This window comes from Dendrobium catenatum, unplaced genomic scaffold (genome assembly GCF_001605985.2).
Source record: "Dendrobium catenatum unplaced genomic scaffold, ASM160598v2 fragScaff_scaffold_247, whole genome shotgun sequence".
Classification (NCBI taxonomy): Eukaryota; Viridiplantae; Streptophyta; class Magnoliopsida; order Asparagales; family Orchidaceae; genus Dendrobium; species Dendrobium catenatum.
Window position 1 is genome coordinate 105,174 of NW_021318709.1, and position 24,120 is coordinate 129,293.

Here is a 24,120-nt window from a genome sequence, read left to right on the forward strand (position 1 = left end):
AATTGTTCACTTAATTCTGCCACCAAAAACAACCAATATGAGCCTTTCAACACAACCCATTTAATGAGAAAATGCACTTAGTGTAAGAAAATAACAAGTTGGAAACTGAACAACCAGCAACAGGGAAAACCGAGATCAGCATGGGGAAAAATAATCAGTATAGGGAAAGCCAACAACAGGGAAAGCGGGATAGCATGAAAACTGACCTGTCACCATAGGAAGACAAAATAACCTCATTGAAAGACCAAATAGCCACATGGGAAGACCAAACAACCGCAAAAAATCGTTCAAAATCACCCCCTACCTTGACCGTGTCAATTCTCCCATGGTCGAAGAATCTCATCCCCTGATGAGAATACCTTAGAAGTGACGATTTTGAACAACGTCGCACAATATTTCATCCGTAGCCTATTGATTTCAACTTCTTTTACCCAATTCAACTACGAGGGGTTCTTCTTCTTAGGTAAATCTAACATTTTGATCATATCGACGCAGTTTGTTTGACAATTGGAGGTCATTTCAGTAGTTTTCGATTGAGTCGTGCTTCCCAACTGTCATGCTTGTCGTCATTTCCAATTGAGTCGTGCATGAACGACTCTTATGTGGGAAATTTGGTGTTATGAGTGCATCAGTGTGATCTATTTCACAATCGGATAAAGTTTTGAGCCGTTTTGATGGCGATCGAGGTGTCCCAATGCTCTGATAAGCGACATATCTTTTAGTCTCTTTTTTCGATGTACTCGCTTAATCATGAAATAAGGTCAATAATAATAGAGGTAATGTTTTCGAAACACATTAGAACTTTGGCATGATAATATGAGTATTATATTAGAGTTTTTGCTTTACTTCCCTTTTCAGGTAGATAAGCTACATAGAAGTAAATATTGCTGGAGTAAGTTGAGTTACAAATTTTTTTTTGTGAAGTGTGAACAAAAATATCGACAGTCTTTAATGTCTTTGAAATGGTCTGTTCACCTCATTATTAGTTTTTGTTTTGTTAATGTGGATCGAATAATTTTGACGTGGGTGGTATAGCGCGGTACTTGCATTAGTTTGTTCTTATCTAAATCTTTTTTTTTTCCCCTTTTCAGATTAATGGAAATGATGTTGTGATGGATGCGACTGCTTCAAGTAAAATATCTGTGAAAGGTTAATAATTCTTTTACATATGACATTGTATTAACTCTTGTTTGTTGGGGTCACAGGTCCCGAATTATTGAATCTAAAATTGTGCATTTATGTCATTCCGTTCTTTGTTTCTTATACAAGTTTTACTTCCAGTACCTCATCATCGGTTATTTTTCTCTTTGCTTATCTTTCATCATTATGGTTGCTTGCATCCATTCAAAAATTTTAAACCACCAGTTATTTTAATTATATCAGATTCTGCTGGAGAGGATATTTGCAAGCAAGGTTACGCCGAGTTCCATGCTGAGTTTCAAAAGATCAAGAGGAGTGAAGAAGTTATGAGGAATTTTGCCAGAGCTTTGTTGAGCACGCTAAAGCAATATAAAGATAAGCTTAAGGTAATAGTCACAGAATCTTTTTTTACGTAACTATGATTTGGAATTGGTTCTTCTAACCCGTGATTATTATGAAACTATACTTGTCTTATTGTGGCTTCCTCACACATGCTACAAATTCATTATATTTAGTTGGAGTCATAGTTTGAAACTAAAAGGTGGTACAAAACCATATACAATTCTATCAATGTCAAGGCTTTCCTTAAGAATATCCCTTCTCTATAACATTCTAACACCTGAACTATTTATAATAATTAACATAAAGTTTGTCATTGTGATTAAATACAAATCTATATTGTATCTTATCTGTCCAGTCTTCTAGAAAGGCCGCTCTCAATCTACCTGCTCCTTTCGTGTTCAAATGATTTCCTTGTGTAATACTTCAATCAAAATCACGTAGATTTTCAACAACTATATGTAGGTTTCATTGATTTATAAATGAAATCTTGGTTAAATCCTAGCCTTAAGCTTGGAGAAAGAAAAAAGAATTGAACTCCTCCCTCAGGTTCGCTCATGCACAACTCAGTGACATCCATTGTCCCCCTGCTTGCATGCTCTCTTTCTCTCTCATCTGGACTCTCAAAGATCGCAACTATGTGCTAACGCTCGTTCGGCTCGAGCGCATGCTCATTCTCCCTCATATTCTCACTCTCTTTCTCTCACGTCTCTTTCTCTATCTCCGTCTCCCACTTTGTCTTCATTGGCAGAAGTCCCAGCTCGTAACTCTCTCCATCTTTGTAGGTTGGTAGCTTTCTTTAGGTCATATGGAGGTTTTTTCTTCATCAAGCTGAAGACATCTGTGCTAAAGAGTGTATCTCGCTGCTTTTAAACTCAATGACATTTTGTTTTACCTATGAAAATGGAATTTGCTGTAATGCGATGCCAGTAGACATTGATTTTCAAGTTGCTGAGAAAATTTAGGTCGAGATAAAATGAACTTGGAAGAAAAAAAAATGGAAGAGAGAATAACAATTGATTTCAAATAACAATTGATTTCACGCTTGTTGGCTGGAAATCATGCAACCTCCTTCACACAACTGGAAAAGAGAAAATTTTTAATTAAAAAAATGTCTTGTGTTATGTCTCTTAAGTAATATTTATAGATCTTTTGAAAATGGACAACAGTGACAAATAAATTAGTTATACCATAATGGTTTATAAAGCTTTTGAAAATGGACAAAGCCAGATCTTGTAGTTCCCGAAATTCCAACTTTGTTTCTTCAGTATTGTTCTTTAAAATTTGCCATCTTAGTTATTACTATTGCAGTGTTGAGCGCATTAGTTTGATTGTAATAATTAACTACCATTGCTAAAATATATTTAAAAAAACAATGCTGTTGTATATGCGTATTTTATTCCTTTTTTATTTCACAAATCTTGGACAGGAATCAGAGAATGAAGTACAATATCTCAAGGAAACTCTTAGAAAGCAGAGTGCTCATGCCAAAGAAATGGAGAAAGAGTTGAATGAAACCAGAAATATACGCTTATGTGTAAGTAATCCTCCAGTGGAAGAATGTGCTAAAGCGCTTTCATTTAATCCTGGTGTTTCTGTGCCACCGATTCCTTCAGATCCAGACCACATACAGGACACTGTTGCTCTTGGCGATGAAAATAATTATTTTTTGGTGAGTATATAACATTTAATTGTCTAAGTCCATCTCCAACCGAAAAACTAATTTTACACTCCAAAATGTATTACTATTCTAAAATGCAGGAACTCATTTCCTACCGAACTTTATTTTATCACATCATTAAAGAATATACCAATATATTCTTTCTCCAAACGAAAAAAGGGCAAAAAAATGACATCTGTGAACAGTGCAATTGACGTCGCATTGTTCACCTCAACCAAAATGTTGTTGAATCTAGCGTTTGGTTGGAGCTTGTGAGGACTGCAAATGCTTGTTTGGCGTTCAGTTGGGGATGTCCAAAACCACTATATATAACTGAACTGTACTATTATCATTCAAGATGTTCATCTGCAATTTCTTAGTGAAGTAAATGGCTGATTTTTCTGCAGTATTTTATATGATAGGATATATGATCTGTGAAGTACGTGTTATGTGCTGCGAATGTTTGTTAAATTATTTTAATTAGCCACTGTAACACATACATCTGAATTCATATTCTCTTCTAATTATTATCTGTTTAATTAGTTCTTTGATCATTTATTTAGACAAATAACTTTTAAAAAAAATTTACTATGCTGATCTGGAAGTTCAAAAAGGTTGAGCTACAATAAAATTAGCCCTTGCATAGCTCCATCATGGAGTGATTGGAAAACAAGTGTTCTAGAAGCCCTTTTAGATTTGCACTTGGTAATGTGAAGTCATCTTAAACTTTGGAATTATTCTTATATTTCCACTATTAGTTGTGATTTGAGTTAATTGGCTAAGTATCAACAGAAATTGTGAAGGGAGATTGAGAGCTATATACCTTTATACTTATTTCTTGGACTGTTTTTTTTTTCTTTTTGAATCACCCCTTCTTTTAACTACGTCTCATTCAGTCTCAGAGTCCTGAAACCTCTGCAAAAATTGAAATGGGTCGGGAGACAAAAGCACTTGATGAGAGTTTGTCTGGCGCAAAAACTACAGGTGTTGATTATAATCATATTTTTCTATTACTCCGTGCCTTCTTAAAATATTGTTAATAATGTGAATATATGGTTTTTGTTTGAAGTTCTTCTCTTATAACTTAGTTACATCTCTAGGTGATAGCGATGAGTTTTCTTTGCCACTTCATCCAAGGACACTGGAACAGGTGAATAAAGGGCTTTATTGTTTCAAAATGCTTCTGTTATTATTCGTTTTCCTGCAGTTTTAGGGTTGAACTAAACTTCAATACATTAATGATGGTTCTCGTGTCCCGTTATCAAATGGATCTTTAAATTAACTTCTGAAATATAGGCTGGCAAAGCGTTCACAATTTTAGGTATTTTTGAGCCCTTTTCAATTTAGGCTGCTGTTTCATTGCATGACCGACAAGCCAGCCGGTATTAGTTGTTTGTGGTCAAATCTCAAAATGAGATGTGTTGAGCCCCATTATTAGGGAAGAGTTTATAAAATATCTGATCTCATTTTCTTGATAGAATAATGAGTAAATTATGTCTCCTTTATGTCTTGTTCATCTTAGGTAGACATGTCTGCTGAGGCATTTTCAAGCCTGCCTTCGGAGGAAAATGTCGAGTTAAGTTATCAGGTATATCAAACTGAATATTTCAAAGATGGAGTCCACAATCAGATTTTCTATTGTCTGCTCTTTTTTGTTTATACAATAAATGATATAATCATGTATTTTCTTTCTCTCCAATTCATTTTGTAGTCTTGACTTGAGTTTCCATGAACAGTACTCTGATGAGAACTCTGAAAGCTTCCAAAAACTTACTCAAAGCTCTGAGCAGGTGGGAGAGATGGGTCAGGTGGTCATGAATTTTTCAGACGTTGCTAGTTTAAAAGGTAAAGCTTCATTGTTTTGTATAATCAATTGTACCGATTTGTTTGATTTCAAGTGAATTGAGTTCATAAGGTGTTCACAAGCATCTACGAAAGGAAATTTTGGAAATACTCCAAACTTAATCTATATAAATGCTTTTTCAAAGGACCTCGCAGCAATGCTACTGTAGATGTTCCAGCAAATGTACATCAGTTCACTGGGAAAACTGCCAATCACTCGTATTGTTTTACTCGACCTACTGTTCCCCTAGAACGTGAAGGGTGTATTTTACGTTTGCCTGGGAATGAAGAGATCTCAATCATGCAAGCCGAAAAGGTATATTTCAGTCATAATCTGATATTCTTGTTACTCAATGCCGTGAATTTTTCTTTAAAGTTTGCATCTTAAATTTTTTCTGCGGGTAGGGAAAAATGTTATATCATTGGAATAAATTCAACTAATCTGTCATTGAATGAATTACTCCTTTTATTTTTTAGGGAATGGGTTCATTCAATTCTGTAGTGAATTTTCTTTTCAATCTAAGCCTTGCTCATTAGTTTAAGAAACCTGGCTGAAGATCTTAAAGGTTTAATGATATTTAGATTTTTTTTTTTTTGGGGGGTATGGAGTTAGGATGAGTGCTAGCCATATTTGAACATATTTTAGGCTTTTTCATTTTCTAATTTAACCTAAGTAAGTGTATATCCATACATGCCCATATTGGTAACTCGTAGGTTTATGAACAAGTTTCTATCCAAGAGGCTCGTCCAGAGGAAACACTTGCTTAGAATACTGCTCACCCAAAATAAGCTTCTTCTCTCTAAGGAGTAGCTGTTGGCACCAGCTTATGAGAAAGTAGTGGAACTCTTGACAGATAAGGTCACACTTAGAGGATCATCTCATTCTTAGCAAATTCATCCTGTGGGGTCACTTTAAAACTATATGAGAGAGTTATGGGGCATACGTTGCGGCATGATACTAACATTTCTCAAAATCTATTTGGATTCATGTCGGGTGGGTCTACTATCAAAGCTATACATTTATTGAGAGGTTTGATGGAGAAGTATAGAGAGAATAAGGAGAATCTACATATGATATTTATTGATTTAGAGAAAGCATATGATAAAGTTCCAAGAGAAGTTCTATGGAGAGTTCTAGGACAGAAAATGATTAAAAATGCTTATATTCAAGTCATTAAGGATATGTATGCATGAGCTTTTACTTGTGTCCAAACACATGGTGGTTTGAACAAGTATTTTCTTATTTCAGTTGGATTACATCAGGGATCAGCCTTAAGCCCTTATCTTTTTGCTTTAGGCATGGATGTTCTCACTAGACATTTGCAAGAGGTTGTAACCTAGTGTATGCTTTTTGCTGATGATATTCTTCTTGTTGATAAGACTAGAGAGGGAGTTGAAAGTAAACTTGGATTATGGTGGTCGACTTTAGAATCTAAAGGCTTTTGTTTGAGTAGATTTAAAATTAAATATATGGAATGTAATTTTAGTAATAATAGTTCTAGTGGGGGGATTATGACTTTGGTTGATCAAGTCATTAATAAGAGTACACGTTTTAGAGTGATGGTGAAATAGATGGGGATATTATTAGTAGAATTCAAGTTGGATGGTTGAAATGGAGGAATGCATCGGGCTTGTTGTGTGATAGAAAAGGCCCCCTCAAATATAAGGGAAAATTCTATAAGATGGTTGTTAGACCTGCAATGCTTTATGGTGCAGAATGTTGGTCATTAAAAGAGAAGCATAGTATGAAGTTAAGTGTTGCAGAGATGAGGATGCTCAGGTGGATGAGTGGCTTTACTTTTTTAAACTAGACGTGAAAAGGTTGGAGTAGCTCCAATGGAAGATAAGATTAGATAGAGTCGCCTTAGATGGTTTGGTCACATAAAACGGCAGCCTTCCGATGACTCGATTAGGAAAGTAGATGTATTAGATTTGACTTATATTAAGAAGGTAGTGGTCAACTTAAATAGACTTGGTTCAAAAATATTAGAAATGACATTTCTTTATTAGATTTAAATGAGAATTTATCTTTTAACAGGGCACAATGGAGAAAAAAAGATTCATGTAGCCGACCCCACATAGTGGGATAAAGTTTTACTTTATTGTTGATCTTCTCTCTCTCGTCCTCTCTCTTTCTTTGTCTCCTTCTCTTCCAACCCAAGTGTTTGCAAATGGGGGTTTAGCGGATGTTTTAGTGTACCGGGCTTGGATTTGATAACCTACAATTTTTCTTTGATGAATAAAAATAATTTTATTGAATTAGTGTTGTAGCATTAGGATATGAATTTTTAATATAGGTTCTCTTACAGGTAAACTAATGTAATTAATAGATATTATGATTTATAAGAAGATAAATATTCTATGCATTCATGAAACTAAATGGGTTGAAGGGATGACTAACCAGATTGACAGTTTAGGATTTGAATTATAATTTTCTTGTTGAAGTCGTCCTAGAAATGATGTAGGAGTGATTATAGATAAGAATTTGAATTATAATGTTGTAGAAAAATAGTTCGTGTAGATTACAAAGGCTGTAAAGTTATTCTGAGTGAAAACTTTGTCTTCACTATCACTTATTAGTTTGGACCTTAAGATAAAGGGGTTAAATATGAAAAGTAAAGTAAAACTTTTAAAGATTACTAACAAAAATATTTTTGAGAATAAGATTCAAGATCTTAAGATTTTGATTGTAGATGAGAAAATTAAGATTATGTGGGAAAAAATAGCTAATAATATTATGAATGTTGCAAAGGATATGCTTAGAGTATTAAAAGGAAAAGTTTCTAGTAGTAAAATTAGTTGGTAGTAGAATCAAAATGTGCAAAAAAAGTTAAAAATAAGTTATATTATAATAATTATTTTGTATGTAAAAATTCATGTAAGGAGTCTATGAAGATAACATGTGATGCAAATAATTTAGATTTTAATAATTTATATAATAGATATTAAGCATGATAAAAGATATATGTATCTCTTAGTTAAACATAGAGATAGGAGAAGTAGTGATTTAGTTAAAATTAGATGCATTAAGGATAAAGATAAAAAAGTATTTTTATTAGAAGAGTATATTCAATAAAGGTGGATGAGATATTTTGATAAACTTTTTCAATTAAAATTGTGGGATTACAATTGACTTTAGCGTCCTTAGCACCTAAATGAAAATAGAGATATTTCTTTTTATCGGCGTATTAGTAAAATCGAAGTTATAGAGGCTTTAAAGAAAATGAAGTGTGAAAAAGTTGTTTGACTTGATGATATTCCAATATAGGTGGAAATGCTTAGGAGATGAAGTAATTTCTTGACTTACAAAAATTTTCAATATTATTTTGAAGACTAAAAGGTGATCAGATGAGTGGAGGAGTGTGCTGATTCCTATTTTTAAGAAAGGTAGTCGCAAGAGTGCGAATTATAGAGGAATTAAGTTAATGTGTCATTCTTTGAAACTATGGGAGAGTGTTAATGAGCATAGGTTATGATGTGATTTTAATGTTTCTCAAAATCAGTTGGGATTCATGCCGAGTAAGTCTACTATGAAAGCTATATATTTATTGAGAGATTTGATGAAGTATAGAGAGAATAAGGAGGATCTATATATAATATTTATTGATTTAGAGAAAGGTTATGATAAAGTTTAAAGAGAAGCAATGTGTTCAAACACAAGGTAGTTTATCCAAATATTTTCCTTTTTAAGTTAGATTACATGAAGGATCAGATTGAAGCCAATAACTTTTTGTTTTAGTCATGGATGTTCTTACTAGACATTTGCAAGATGATGTACCCTGTTGTATGCTTTTTGCTGATGATATTGTTCTTGTTGGTAAAACTAGAGAGGGAATTGAAGATAAATTTAAATTATGGAGGTCAACCTTAGAGTCTAAAGATTTTCGCTTGAATAGATTAAAAATTGAATACATTGAGTGTAATTTTAGTAGTAATAGATCTATTAGGGGATTGTGATTTTGGACGATTAAGTCATTAATAAGAGTACATGTTTTAGATATCTCAGCTATATTTTCCAAAGTGATGGTGAAATAAATAGGGATATTATTAGTAGAATTCAAGTTGGATTATTCAAGTGGAGGAATGCTTTGGGCTTGCTCTATGATAGAAAAGTATCCCTCAAACTTAAGGGGAAATTCTATAAGATGGTGGTGAGAGGTGAGACTTGCAATGCTTTAGTGCAAAATTTTGGCCATTAAAAAAGAAGCATAAAATTAAATTTAATGTTGCAGAGATGAGGATGGTCAGGTGGGTGAGTGGCTTTACTCTTGGATAGCGATGGCAAAACGAGCATATACGTGAAAAGGTTGTAGTTGTTCTAGTGGCATACAAGGTTAGAGAGAGTCGCCTTAGATGGTTTAGATGATCCGGTTAGGAGAGTAGATGTATTAGATTTGACATCTGTTAAGAAAGGTAGATGTAGAACTAAAAAGTCTTTGTTAGAAAATATTAGAAATAAAAAAATTTTATTAGATTTAAATGAGAATTTAATTCATAACAAGGCACAATGAAAAAAATAAGATTGATGTAGTCGACCCCACGTAGTGGGATAAAGGCTTGATGTTGTTGTTGTATCATTGTGTTGTAGCGCTTGCTCGATGTGCTATAGACCAGAGAAGTCGGTGTCGCTGCATCCAGCTCACCAGTGCCACTGAGCTCGATCAACTAGAACTTCTCAATTTGAGAGGCAAGCGCCGTTGTGCTCGCTAGCACAGATTTCTATGCATGTAAGGTTTCAGATCATGTTCTTTTTGGGTCATTTACATATCACTTATGTAATGAGAATGAAGGTTATGACTGCGGGAGGAAGAGGCGGTGACAAGAGAGAAGATGCCCAGGGGCTGCAACCGGGAGAAGGGTACGCAATGCCTTAGTTGCGTTACATAGATAAATGGAGGCAAATGGAGGGCTGGAGAATCTTGCAAAAACTTATGATTGGTATTTGGGTCAACGAAAGCATCGAAGAGCTGTTAGCTCCAAAAATTCGGCCCTGGCCTTCGCCCGCACTGATTGTGTTTTTTTTTTCGGCGAGGGAGTTTTAACGGAATTAAGTTTCGGGGTAAATTTTGGGAAGGCAGATGGGTTTGTAGATAAGACACTATCCAGAGATTTCGCCCAATGTTTAAAATTGCGTATTCGGGTATTGAGGCATTTTTCATTCGTGAGGCGAGGCGTAAGCCTCAAGGCGTTTTGAGGCGTAAGCCTCAAAATCAAAAGATTGCGTAAACATAAAATGATAAATTTGTTATATACTACAACAACAACAACAACAACATCAAGCCTTTATCCCACTACGTGGGGTCGGCTACATGAATCTTTTTTCTCTATTGTGTCCAATTAAAGAAATCCCAGTATTCTTTTCATTAACATATAATTATGATTTCCAAAAATAAATAGCAATGATATATCACATAAGAACTCATAAGTCATCAGCACTATCATCACTAAGGGGTTCTTCATTTGAATCGTCATTATGGTGAACTGCTCTCTCCCCTTCCTCCTCTCCTATAGAGTCCAATGTCGGGCATTTACTTTAAGATTTATGTAAGTTTTAATATATATAGCATGAGGCGTAAGCCTCATGCCAGTGAGGCGAGGCGAGCCTCAACCAAGTTGAGGCGCAAGACTCATAAAAAAAACTTGATGCGTAAGCATCAAGGAGTTTTTTGCTGGAATTGCGCAAAGGCGGGCCTCATATTACGCAATTTTAAACCATTATTTCGCCCTCATTTTGCGAGGACTTTATAATCCGAGTTCTGGTTTCCTATAGGCGCAAGCTCCTATAGTTAATTACCCCTCTCAATAATGAGAGAGAACTTTCGATTTAGGGTAGTCGTCAATCAGATATGTAAAAGTACATATTATCTGGCATATAGTAGCATCATAGGTTTGGATATTTGAAATTGGTTGAAAGTTTGGAGATTTAAAGGTTTGATATTTAAAATAGAAATTTCACCATCTTTCACTTAAAGCGGATGGTGGGGGGAATGGATGATAGACCCGATCAAGATCCCATGATTCCGTCGTCCCGAGTCATCGTGGTCCCTGGTCTACTTAGTCAGTAGAGGTAGTCGACCCAATCTGATAGAAGGATACTTGTCGGCTGCCATGGGTTGCTTTGTCCAAGGGGACCTTGTAGACCTGGGTTGGATGTTTGTTTAAGGGGACAAATTTGAATCTACCTTAGCTAACATAGGGCTTTATGCCCTATCGATCATATCCTATTGATTCATATCTCAAGGATTTGATGTCATTAAGGAACGTATCGGCTATGGCCATAACCGGTATTTTGTGGTGCCATTTGGCGTCAAAACCACTCTGTTCAGAGGGACCCGGGTCATAACCGTTTATCATGCGGTGCCATTTGGCGGCAAAATCGTCTGTTTGAGGACACGTGCCACATCCTTACTAGCAGGAGATTGTTTGCGAATGGATCATAGTGATATTTTTTATTAGGCATTTGGCTCTATTTGAGCTAGAGTAAACTTTAATTTTTTTACCCTGGCAAACTGTTGCGGAGGGTGAATAGATTTTGCTTTAAGTGTTTTGATGGATTTATTTCAATTTTAAATATTTTCTGTTTTAGGATTTTGGATATTTATGTGGAATTTTGGAGTTTGGGTGGCATTTTGGATTATTTGAAATGGACCCCTTCGATTGAGATAAGCATTCAACACGGCCCTCATCGGAGTGTTTGGAGTCATTTCTCTTTTGTTGGTTGAACCCTGTCAACTCGACCAAGCTGTTGATCAAGGATTGGGTTTCTCGTAGACTTTGTTCTTTTGTTTGTGAATTTTCATTGTTGAAGGCCTTTTAAGGCCTAATATGAGTGCACAAAATAAATATACTGGTCGATTTCGTGACCACATATTTATCTGATGGTTCGAACCCTGTCTACTCCTATTTACTTGCTTAGGAGGATCAAGTTTCGCAAGCTTTGTTAGTGAATTCTTTTGATTATAGACTTTGAAAGCCTAATATGAATGTATTAAAACAAATATACTGGCCCCATCAACCATATTTTTGTTTAATGGTTCGAATCTTGTTGACTCTTATTGATCCGTATAGAATGATCGGATTCAAATTTGAATTCACTTATCGACCCGCATAGCATCCCTAGACGTCACGTGTGTACCAATAACACGCTCGCCGTGGCCCATGCGAGTGTTTGGGGGCATTTTGTAACCATTTGCTGAACCTTGTCAACTCCTATCTACCTGTTTAGGAGGATCGGGTTCAACTTTATTGACCTGCGCAGCATTCCTAGACGTCACGTGTGTACCAATAACACGCTCGTCGGGGTCCATGCGGGTGTTTGGGGGCATTTTGTAATCATTTGCTGAACCTTGTCAACTCCTACCTACCTGCTTAGGAGGATCGGGTTCAACTTCATTGACCCGCGCAACATCCTTAGACGTCACGTGTGTACCAATGACATGCTCGCTAGGGCTCATGCGGGTGTTATGATTGATTTTACCCCTTTTAGTGTACCTATATATATACAAGCTACAGTGTATGTGTGGGGGTATTTTGCAATATTTATATTTTACTTGTGAGTGGTACATTATATGTATAGAAGTCTTCTACAATAGCCCATAGGAGCTCACATCTTTTGCAGCTCTCTTTTTTGCATTTGTTCGTAGTTGGAACTTTGTGTATGCAACAATTCTCCTACAGTGATTCATAGAAGTTCGCATTTTCCACCAACCTCTTCATGCACATTGATTGGTAGGTTGTTTTATCTGCTTGCATATTGGTTGCTACATGTATCTGCAAGTCCACAAGTATTGATTGGTGGGATATCATTATATTCATTGCACATCCCTTGAGTTCATTTGTATGTTAGTAAAAGACTTCATTGTTTGGAAGGACTACCATGTCTTCTTGTGGAATTAACATGAAGACTACCGTCAATTTCAATATTCATTGCTTGAAGGTTTGGATGCATTTGTTTGTGTCTTGACGTTGATTGTAGAACATTGTTGCATTCTCTAATTGATCTTTGCTTGTGGGTAGATCATATGTCCTTAATCCTTGTTGATGGTTGCTTGCAAATCAAATGATGATTGAATTCTTGAACATCATAAATGTTTCTATTCATTATAGCTCGATTGGGTTGATTGGGTTGATTAATAGAGAAATAGAGAGCTAGGATATGAAATAGAGGTGGGTTGGATCAAGTCTCTGGTTGCTTGGAAGAGGTGAATGCAAATGTCGGTCTTTAGCACAGGGAGGAGACGACAGTCAAGAGGAATCGGGGTAGGGCTTCTTCGGCTGTGTGGGCTCGGTTGGGCTTTAGATATCGCAGAGAGGGAAGGTGGAGTTCGCCTACTGCTGCTGGCGTCGGGTGAAGAAGCCGGCGGGAGGAGATATGGGGGAAGAGGAGTCTGCAGCTATTTGAGATGGGAGGAGGCAAGGGTGGAGTTGTTCGGAGGAGCTGAGTGGATCGTGAATGGAAGAGGGGCTCTCAAAGGATTCATTCGGTTGGCTTTTAAAGCCATCAAAGAGCAGTAATTGAGGTATGCAAGGGATTTTCGGGGGGCGACGTAAACGGCGTCGTGCTACGGTGTCTCGGCGGGATTCCTGCAGAATTTTTGGAGGGATTACGGAGATATTGCATTTTTTGTTGTTTTTATAACAGAGGTTAACAAGAGCAAATAGACTTGTAGCCAAGAATCTTTTTTTGTCATACTGTCGCATGAGATGAGCATTGGTCTGGTTCACAGGAGGTCGATTTGATCATATTTGAGTTATCACAAATAGTGTATGTATATTTGTGACTTGATCTCCCTTGTGTGGAATGAATGGTCTTGATTAAGTCGAACATTATAGCTAAATATATCTACGCTTGATATCCTCTAGCTATCATCCGCGCAATGGCCTATGGCTTTGGGGCACTCTAGATGTAACACCCCATAGTACTATTAATAGTATTGTAGAGTGTCACTCAAATAACATAACATTTTTTTCAATCATCTATCATCTAATAATTTTCATTTCTTTGAAATTTTATCTAAAACATCCAATAACATTTCATGTACTACAGAACAGAGCCCTACATGGGGTCCTGATTGGGTACCAATTGGGTATCCATGCTCTGCGCTGGCGGGCTTTGCCCACCCACACCCACCTATGGTGACTTTCCGGATGTCATACCCACCCACACCCACCCACTTTCCAAGCTTATTGAATGCAGTCTGCCATAGAATAATGGCCTTGAGGTTTTTTGTCATTTTCTCTGACTGCAAACTTTCAAGCTACATATCAAAATTTATCATGGTCGTGATGCGGTTCAGTGTTGCGCACTGTGAAGTAAGGATTATTATAATATACTGCATGTATATGATGATTAGTAATATAAATTGGTTCTCCTCTGATGTTGAGTACCCACCCATACCCACCCACGAGGCTATGGGCGTACCCATACCCACCCATGCCCATTGGGATGGGTGGGTACGTGGGTGGGTGTGGGTATGGGTACCCAATGTAGGGCTCTGCTATAGAAGCATATAATAATTCCAAATAACATCAAACACAATTACAGAGCCACTAAAACAATCCCAAAATAATACATTACTAAAGTGTTTACATACCTCAAATGTAAGCTTATAAATAGAATTAAATAATAGCATAAAAGATAACATAACTTGTAAATTAATCTGCAACAATATTTTCTTTTCCTTATTCTTGTAACAACAGCCAGTAAAAAGAGCACTGGTGAGCTATGAGGCTCAATAAGTTATATAAATTTAAATAGCATTAAACTTGCATGATAAAATTCAATATATTGAAAATATAAATAAAAGTTAGAGAACTTGAGATAACATCATAAAATTTCATTTAGCATTATCCTTTATTTTCTTTGAAATGTATACTAAATATAAATTTTAGTCATTAAAAGATTTGGCTACTCTTTCATAAAAATATTTAATGAAGCCCAGATAAACCTGGTATTATCGTCATTGAATTACATAGAGGTCCCTTTTTCCTCTTAAGGGGTCCCTTTTGCCCCACCTGCTATGCAGGTATAATGTCTTTGGGGTCCCTTTTGCCCTACCTGCTATGCATGTATCATGTCTTTGGGGCCCCTTTTGCCCCACTTACAATGCAGTGTATATGGAGACCCTTTTGCCCCACCTGCAATTGTAAGTTATATATCATTTTATAGCAAAACTTTATTTTAAATTGATATTTAGTACACCTCACATATTCATACTTCATACTTGACTTGCCATGATTAAAATTCCACAAGAATTTCTCTTAATATTTACATACCATGAAGTGTTGGCAACATGAAATTTACTGAGCTCCTTTCAATTTATTATCAACTAGAAAAGCATGAAAATAATCATCATAAATCTTATTTTAAGCATTAATGAGACATGCAAGTGGTCGATCATACATGAGAACTTGACTGTTAACATGCATAATATAAAATCATCAACTTTCATGACTATCTTTCTAAATTGTCATTCAAAATCAATGTATATATTTACAATGATAATATATACTTTTATATTAGAAATTTACATTACTTACTTTCTTCAAAAGCTGACTCCTCAATTTCTCTATCTGGTATCCTTCTTCACTTGTATGTCACCTACAATGCCTTTCAAATCTTATAAATATCACAATCTATTATTCAATAAAGTATAACATCAACTTATGCTCAGCATAAATTTATCTCAAAAACTTCCTTCTGCAAATATCTGATGAATTCTAAAATACAATTATGATATATTTCCTTAGAACTTTTATCACTTTGTAGAAATCTAAAAGACAACTATGAATACACCAAAAATGCTTACCTCTTATTTCACTATTCTTTTCCTCTTATTCTTCCTTCCCTGTTCTTTGTTCTCGCAGCCAAGATTCCCTTCCAGATTTCTTCCCAAAATTTATGTTGTCTGTTTATTCTTCTTTTACTGAAATTAGAATTTCTCCTTTACCTTTATTTTTCTTTTACTGAATTCAGAATTTTTCTTTACAACAAAATTCTGCTCCAAGGCTTCATTTCCACTTATATTTCCTGTTGTTTCTCCCGCTAGAATCTTACTCTCCATTCTCTGTACAATATACCGGATCTTCTTCACACCAAATGCCAATTTCGCTTCCTAGCACCTTGCCGAAAAACTCTGCCCAACAATCACTGTGTCGAATTCTATATGCAGAAATTCCACTATGCCGCCTACATGCTACAGTATTTCCTGCGGCACTATGTCGACTTCTCTACAGGGAATTCACGCCCTGCACCGAACTGTTCTACAGTAATTCCAAGCACTGTGCCGAAATGCTTGCTACAAGATTTTCTGCTCTATTCAATTCTTCTTTAGAGTGTTATAGCTGCATTTCCTACAATGCTTCACCCAAATATTTGCTCTGCTGGCTTGCGTGAAAACAAAACAGAGAAAAGGCTGTTGGCTTGCATAACTGTTAACTTCTTTCCCTTATCCACACAGCCAACACACTCTTTTTATTTGTTTTCATACGTGAAAGATGATGAGATGCGAGGCCCACTACCTAACTGCCTTCCAACACACCCCTTGAAAGCATTAATTCAATAATTAAAGAATTATCTAATTTAAATTAAATATGTTACTTAAGATAATACTTATCCAGCATTTTAAACAGTAACGTAACATTAACTTTAAATATATGTTTTAAATTATAATTAAATAAATTATAATTTTTCATACATGAATATTTTTGGTCTTACTCCAGATGCCAATGCAAATATTGACGTGCAGTGGTTTGCTTGGCTGTCTTGAAATTGGCATCTTGTCCGCAATCATTTCTTTCTTTAGAAGGTTCCCAAACACTTTTTAACAGAGAAGTCACAAATGAACTGAATTTTATTTATTCTTCATTTTTGTCGATACAACTCAATGATTGAATTAAAAAGAAAAAAAAAATCCAATGTAACGTTCAATTTGTTGCATATGATGAAACGAGCTACTTCCTTTATCATGATTTGAAAAGGTCGTTTTTTAAGTGATGTAATCAATTCATTACATATTCCGTTAGCTTCAGGAGCAATCAGGGCTAAAGATAGCACTGAATGAGAATGTTCAGCAGAATACCGCATCTCATTCAACAGAAGCATTAAAAAGTGAAGAGGATGACCCTTCTCTCAGACCACTAAATTCCCAAAGACCTAAAAGGTCCGTTTGCTTTACCTTTTTACCTATTTTTGCCTCCATTGTTTCCATCTATATGCCTCTTGGATGTTGAATTTGTTCCTATTGTAATGGTTTGATGTTTTCTCTTGGGTAAATGTAAAAAGGCTAATAGACTGATTTTCCAAAATTACCGTTATAATGATTTATTCATTGAGAATGCGTGGCATTTTACTAACTTTTGATTTCCAAACTGTAGGATGTTGCTGCCAGCGTCAACTATTCATTTTAAGGACTTCAATGGATTATTCATGGATGAGAATGCCATGGTACGCTTCTTATTCTTTCACTTGCTGAAATTCATTGGTTCCCTTGATATTTAGATTGATGAACGTTTGGAATGTCCAAAATCTGAGTACTGCTATACCCCCTAAATTAATTCATGAAAAAAAAAACTAATTTTTTTTTTCTTCTCCCTTAATCTTGTGTGGATCAATCACATTCTATGGGCCTTCTATCAAACTATAGGGTGTAAAGAAGCCAAATTTGAATAGCTTGTTGTATGTTCATGTTCTTTTTTTTTTTTCTTTTTTGAAAAAAGCTCTCGTTGGAAATTGTTTTTGAACATTGTATACGAGCTCAAAATAATTATTGAATATTAACTCACTTATCTGACAAATGAATTAAAAACAAACTTCTTAATGAGTAAAATATGAGCTATTCATGAATAATAAATTTTTTTAACACACCTTCATTCATCTCTTATATGGGCAGAATTTTTTTCTTTAAGCAAAATAGTATGAGTGCATCAAAGTCAATCATCTAGAGTTGCTAGAAAAAAACAATTACGCTCAGGGGCAGAACCACCTAGTGCCCAGGGGATCAATTTCCCACCCTAAAAAAATTTAAAAAAATTGTTTTTTATGTGGATCTTTAGGTAATATGTCCACCTCCATCCTTTTTTTTACTATATTTTATAAGAGTCTTTAGATAATTGCCCCTCTAAAACAATTAATATACTATGATCTTTAGGTTATTGCCCCCCTATAAGAATTAAACACATTGTGTAGATGTGTTATTTATAAATATGCTCCCCTAAGAACTACGGTTGGTTCCGCCCCTCAGTATACTATAAAATTGTAAAGCGAGTTTCCCCGGAAAGTGAACTGTTATTCAATCTTAGAAATATTCATATAGAAATCATTCCTAGGCATACATCTAAATCTCAGTAGTTCTCCCCTTTTTTATTTCTACAGATCTCATATTTAAATGAAATCGTAGGAAATACAACTGCAAATCTGAAATCGTAAAGCGTTTCTTAGGAAAAAATGCAATTTTCCTGCATTTTTTCCTTGCAAATTGGAGCTTTTTGAACGTACATTTTATGTTAATGAGCATCTCTCATTTGACCAATTATGTTATTTGCAGGAGGTCAAACGCAAGAAAACTGACAGCGTAAAAGCAAGATCAGACGGCAGCATCTCCCTTATTCGCATTTTAAAGAGCAATCTTCCTCGCTAGTGACTATTAAACACACTGCAAGTAAGTTGCTTTCTTTGGCTACCTTCGATCATGCTTTAATCAAAAAAAGAACACTTGGGAATGAGTGGATCTCGTACTAATTCTCAGATGATTAAATTTAAAGAATTTAACCCTCCATATATGATGATGATTAGAGAGATGAATCTGTATATTGTGTAATAAGAGGTTATATGGGTCCTGCTCTTTGAATTGTCAGGATAGTAGAAAGTTCTATGCAACAAGTTAAACAAGTCAAAAATAATTGTAGAAGAAAGTTTGAATGACAGATATTGTAATTTAGTTTAACTGCATATCCTATGTCATCGAAGCTTCAGTGCAGGGGTGGACCCAGCCTTAATTTTCAGGTGGGGCAAAAAGTGTAGAGATATATTTTTTTTGCCTTGGAGTTGGCTCCACCCCTATTTGTTCAAAATCAAACGGGTTGAATTTTGGAACTCGAACCTGACTCATTTGTGAAATGGGTTGGCCTTAATCCAAAATTTTCGAGTCGAATTCATTGTGGGGTTTTAGGTTGTGTCAAATATTGACATCCCTACGTTAGCTTATGATGAGATTATCTTAATTTTCTTAGGTTGATTTTTTAGATTGGGATTTCATGAGTTTATGTGGCCTATTCAAATCTTTTGTTCAATGATTATTTTGTATTAGTTTTTTTTTATTATTATTTGTAATCTTCAATTATATTCTACATGTAGTTTATGATTATTTTGTTCAAAATTATCGATAGGAGGTAGAGCTCAAAGCCTCAAACCTTGAAAGAATGGTCATTTATAGGAAGATACATAAGTTTATTAATATTTAATAAAAAAATAAATAAAAATTCTAACCACAATGATTTCCATTTTCAATACCGCAAATGGAAAATGGATTTTGCATACTCTAATTTTTAAAGAAAATACATAAGTGTTTAAGTAGAAAGTGAAATATTTTAATTTATGGTTTATTTACAAATATTCATAGTTTTTCTCATATTTTTATGACTATAAATGAAAATTGTTTTTTTTTTCAGATTTTTCTTAAAATTTTTAAATTAATAAGATATTTAAGTTAATCTAAAGTATGCTTAAATAAAAATATAATGATTCATCAAATTTTATTTTTATGTAAAATAATTTATAATAAATTTTAATTTAGAATAAATATTTCTTTGTTATTATTTGTATGGTAATATTCTTTTGAGTATTCATAAAAGATTTATTTAAAGATATATTACAATTCACTTTATATTATAATTTTCTTTTATGGTGCTGTTTGATTAGTTGCATTTACAGTGTAATGCATTGCTAATAGTTAGCACCCACTTTTAGTTGGCGAAAATTTTGATTATTATATCAAGACATAATTTTTATTAAAATGGCTCTCAAGTTTTACTCCATTTTTTTATTCTATTTAAATGCACCAAGTCATATGACTTTCATTTGTAAATAATAAAAAAATGATAAAGATGTTTATTATATGATTCATGATGGAAAACAAAATGCTTTTAGATTTGTATATAATCAAAATTCCATAAAATATCGAATAGTCAAAATTCCTCTAACGCAGTAGTTTTATTTTTTAAAATCGGTTCCCAAAATTTCATAAAACAAATGAATTAACCATAAAATCTACAACAAAATGGCTGAAACTTTTTTGGGATAGTTTTCTTACTGCTTTTTAAAGATATTTAGCTCTCCACCAACTAAAGAGTAAGGAGTTGGTATTTAGAAACCTCCATATAATTGAGCAAGCATAGCTATGGTATAAAGAGTCAATTGAGGGAATACCCAGTACCCCATTTTCTTTTGAACAACAAGTGTCTTTCCAGGACACCGTAGCAAGTTTTCTCTGATTAATGTTGCCAAAGAAGGTGAATCTAGAGCACAGTCGACTAATCAATTTGCAGCAACCTTAGGTAAGATAGAGCCACGGATCCAGTAAGCAAGGGTATTACAAATGGTAAATTTGATGAATTGAATTCTCCCCGCAAATGATAAAGTTTTTGCTTTCCAACCCTCTAAAAGTGCAGTCATTTTTTGCAACAAAGGTTGGAAATCCATCATTTTCAATTTCTTGTAGAACATAGGCAATCCCAAATATTTAATGGGTGTGTGGGAATGTTGGATATTGAGAATGTTGCAAATGTCCACAGCATAAGGGGACTCTTTGGAGATCAAAATGGAGCTTTTGTGAGGATTAACATGGAGACCAGTGACAGCTGCAAAGTCCTTAAGGATGGTTTTAAAGACCTTGAGCATTGTAGATGGTGGCAGTGCCAAAAACACGGAGGTCATCAGCAAACATAAGGTGGGAAACCTCGTAGTTCCCAGTCGAAATACCTTTAAAGGTGTTATTGGAAGAAGTCAAATCAAGTTTAGATGATAAACCATCCATGATGATACTAAAGAGGTATGGAGATAGAGGGCACCCTTGCCTAATACCAGATGTAGAGTTAAAATAGCCTTCAAGCACCCCATTAATGCAAATAGAGAAGTGGACATCCGAGATGCAGGCCTTAATCCAAGAAATGAACAGTTCCGGGAAACCTTTTGCTTCAAGCCTTCTGTAGAGGAAGTCTCTAGAGACTATGTCAAAAGCTTTGGTAATATCGAATTTAGCACAGAAAAACTTGTGTTTGGCTTTAAGATTAAAGTTTCCAAGAAGATCTGCTGCTAATAGAATATTGTTAGAAATAATTCTCTTTTGAATGAAACCACCTTAACTAGGATGAATAATGTGAGGCAACACATTCTTCATCTTATTAGCAATGATTTTTGCTATAATCTTATAGATAACATTGCAAAGAGCAATAGGCCTAAAGTCCTTAACATTGTATGCATGAGGGTGTTTAGGTATAAGAGCTATAGCTATTGCTTTGACTTGATTTGGCATGTATCCAGAGCTAAAGAAGGATGAAACAGCTTTGCACAATTAGTGCTGAATGACACTCCAAGTGGATCTATAGAATTCAAAGGTGAATCCATCTGGTCTAGGGGCCGAATTTGATTTTCCAGAGAAAATAATGCTTTTAATTTCTTCCATGGTGATCGGGGCAGTAAGTGTGGAGACAAGATAACTAGGAATCAAATTCCCAGTAGGAATATCCATAAGGAGCTGGTCCGAAATGTTGGGTGCAAGAGAATTGAAGAGCTTGTTGTAGTGATGGATGAAGACCTTAGCAATGTCTAAGTGAGATCAATAGGTTCTTTGTTCATTAGAGATTTCCTCGATCCGATTGTAATTTTTGGAAATGTTGATTTTTGAGTAAAGGAACTTCAAGTCATCTTCTTCTTGAGTAAGCCATTTCACCTTGGCTCTTTGGGTGATCCAACTAGTAAGAGTGATATAACAGTGAGCTAGTTTAGTGTTGATGAATTTTAAACTATTGTTTAATTGGGAATTCATGGGGTTGCTTTGAATTTGGGTAATCACTAAGTGTTGTTGCTCCTTGAGAGAATCAATTTCAGTTTGAATGTAGTTGGCATTAGACCAAGTCTTATGCTTCATGATATTCTTAAGAGTCTTAAGCTTGAAATTGAAAGAGCTTAAAGGACTACTCTTATTGGGAAGATAAAAAACTTCCATGAGACAACTCCATAAATCAGGAAACTTGGTGCAATAGTTTTTGTATTGGAAACGATGCCCTCTTTTGTTATCAGTGGAGTTCACCAGGATTAAAGGAGAATGGTCTGAGCAATCAGGGTCTTCTACTCTATAAAAATAGTTGGGAAAAGTGTCAAGCCAATGGACATTGACTAGAGATATAGTTTAATGTGTATGGGATTGTGTTGTTGTTGGTTATGCCAAGTGAAGAAGTAACCAACGGAGGAAAGGTCTTGCATCCCAGTATTAAACACCATACTATTGAAATCTCCAAGTTTAGAGTTAGAAAGAGCAGTTCCACCAATTTTATCACCCAAATTTTGGCAGCAATTAAAGTCACCAATAATTGCCCAAGGAGTGTTGATAGTATCAGCCATATCTTGTATATTTCTGCATATAATTTGCCTTTCAGTATGAGAATTGCTAGCATAAATAGTAATAACAACACAGATAGCAGTAGAATCAATATTTATAATGCCATGAATAAACTGATTAGTCATGCGTTGAGGGATAAAATTAATAGCTTCCTTGTTCCATTTCACTCAAATGCAGCCAGGGGAGGAGTACATAAAGTTGTCCCAAGAGGCTTCCTTCGGGAAAATTTGGTGGTTAGCAAGAAACCAATGGTTGGAGAGGTTGGTATGAGTGATTTTAGCTTCCAAGATGAAGATAAGATCAAGACTGTGGGCACGGGCTAATTGTTTGCAGCATAACACTTTGTCTGGGCTGTTGAACCCACGGATGTTCCAAGCTGCACATTGTGATTTGGAGTTGGGGGTAGAGGCCTTTTTGGCTTGCTTGCCTCTAGTTTGTTTTTAATTTTGGTTGGTTTCTAGTTGGATTTTTGAGGTATTTGAAGTAGAGTTGGAAGTCTCATTGGAGGTTGTGGAGATGTTTGGTTGATGATTATGGGGATAAGTTTATGGTGGACTGTTATGATTTGGATTGGCATTGGCTGTGATGTTGTGGGAAGGTTGATTGGGAGGGTGGGCGTGGGGTGAGTTGTGAGGGAGGACCTCGTCTAATTTGTCCTACTCGTATAAGGATTGGATTTTGTTTGTAGTGTTTATGGGAGGGAGTTCTTGTGACTTAGGAATAATATCTGTGATATCCTGTATGTCTGTAGAGGGAGAGTTCAAGTTTGTTATTACTGTGCCAACGGTAGGATTTTGAGTGTGAGGGTGATTGGGTGGGTGAGGCATGAAAGGATTAGTTTGGTTCATCCTGAAGGGAGGGGCTTGTTTTTGAATTGTCAGCATGGGAGGAGGAGATGGTCGTGGTTTCCGACTGGAAAATCTATTACCTTTGTATCATTTGTTCACCGCAACTGTAGAAGCGTGATAACACGACTTTTATCACGCATTCCCTAACGCACGCAGAGCCAGATAACAAAAGACACCGGCACGTGCACCACTCGCATACAGCACGTGTGACGCCCTTGTAACGTCGGTCACTAGAGCTCCATCTTCATTCACATTTTTAGCCATTAATAGTGAACGAATTTACTAATAAACTTCATCAATTATAATTTCAGAACAAAAGAATTAAAAAAAATGGAAGATATCGAAACCGAAATGGTGGTTCAGAATCTGTGTTTCAATGCAATTTCTTTACAATGATTTTCAAGTTCTGTTTTTTTTTTATTTTTTTTCAACTCTTTCAAACTAAAAAGAAGCTTTTCAAAAATCCTTCTCATGCTGGCCAAATTTTAGAAAGGAGCATGTTAAAAATATCATAATGTAAAAGGAGTATGATTAATAAAAAATTTAAAAAGAGGCAAATACGTTTAACAATTTGGCACATTTTGAATGTGCTAAATAGTTTTGCGCATTCTAAATGCGCCAATCTAGTTGGAGTATTCCCAAGAGAAAGAAAAAGAGAGAGGGAGGGGAGAGGACA

General features: G+C 35.3%; 1 protein-coding gene across 4 annotated transcripts in view; it reads left to right on the forward strand.

Moving 5' to 3' along the window:
* Nucleotides 1–18,929, forward strand: part of LOC110099626 (kinesin-like protein KIN-6) — a 46,401-nt gene extending 27,472 nt beyond the window's left edge. For 2 of the 4 annotated variants that reach the window (XM_020826829.2, XM_028693256.1), the window contains 11 exons: nucleotides 1,092–1,149; nucleotides 1,384–1,526; nucleotides 2,909–3,151; nucleotides 4,036–4,123; nucleotides 4,240–4,289; nucleotides 4,662–4,727; nucleotides 4,876–4,984; nucleotides 5,128–5,297; nucleotides 17,006–17,142; nucleotides 17,357–17,426; nucleotides 18,526–18,929. In XM_020826829.2, coding sequence (XP_020682488.1) covers nucleotides 1,092–1,149; nucleotides 1,384–1,526; nucleotides 2,909–3,151; nucleotides 4,036–4,123; nucleotides 4,240–4,289; nucleotides 4,662–4,727; nucleotides 4,876–4,984; nucleotides 5,128–5,297; nucleotides 17,006–17,142; nucleotides 17,357–17,426; nucleotides 18,526–18,618 — 1,227 coding nt within the window. In that variant the 3' untranslated portion in view covers nucleotides 18,619–18,929. Of the gene's footprint in view, nucleotides 1–1,091; nucleotides 1,150–1,383; nucleotides 1,527–2,908; nucleotides 3,152–4,035; nucleotides 4,124–4,239; nucleotides 4,290–4,661; nucleotides 4,728–4,875; nucleotides 4,985–5,127; nucleotides 5,298–17,005; nucleotides 17,143–17,356; nucleotides 17,427–18,525 lie in introns of those variants that run through there. The other 2 variants (XM_020826830.2, XM_028693255.1) reach the window with 2 other exon arrangements.
* The last annotated feature ends 5,191 nt before the right edge of the window (nucleotides 18,930–24,120 follow it).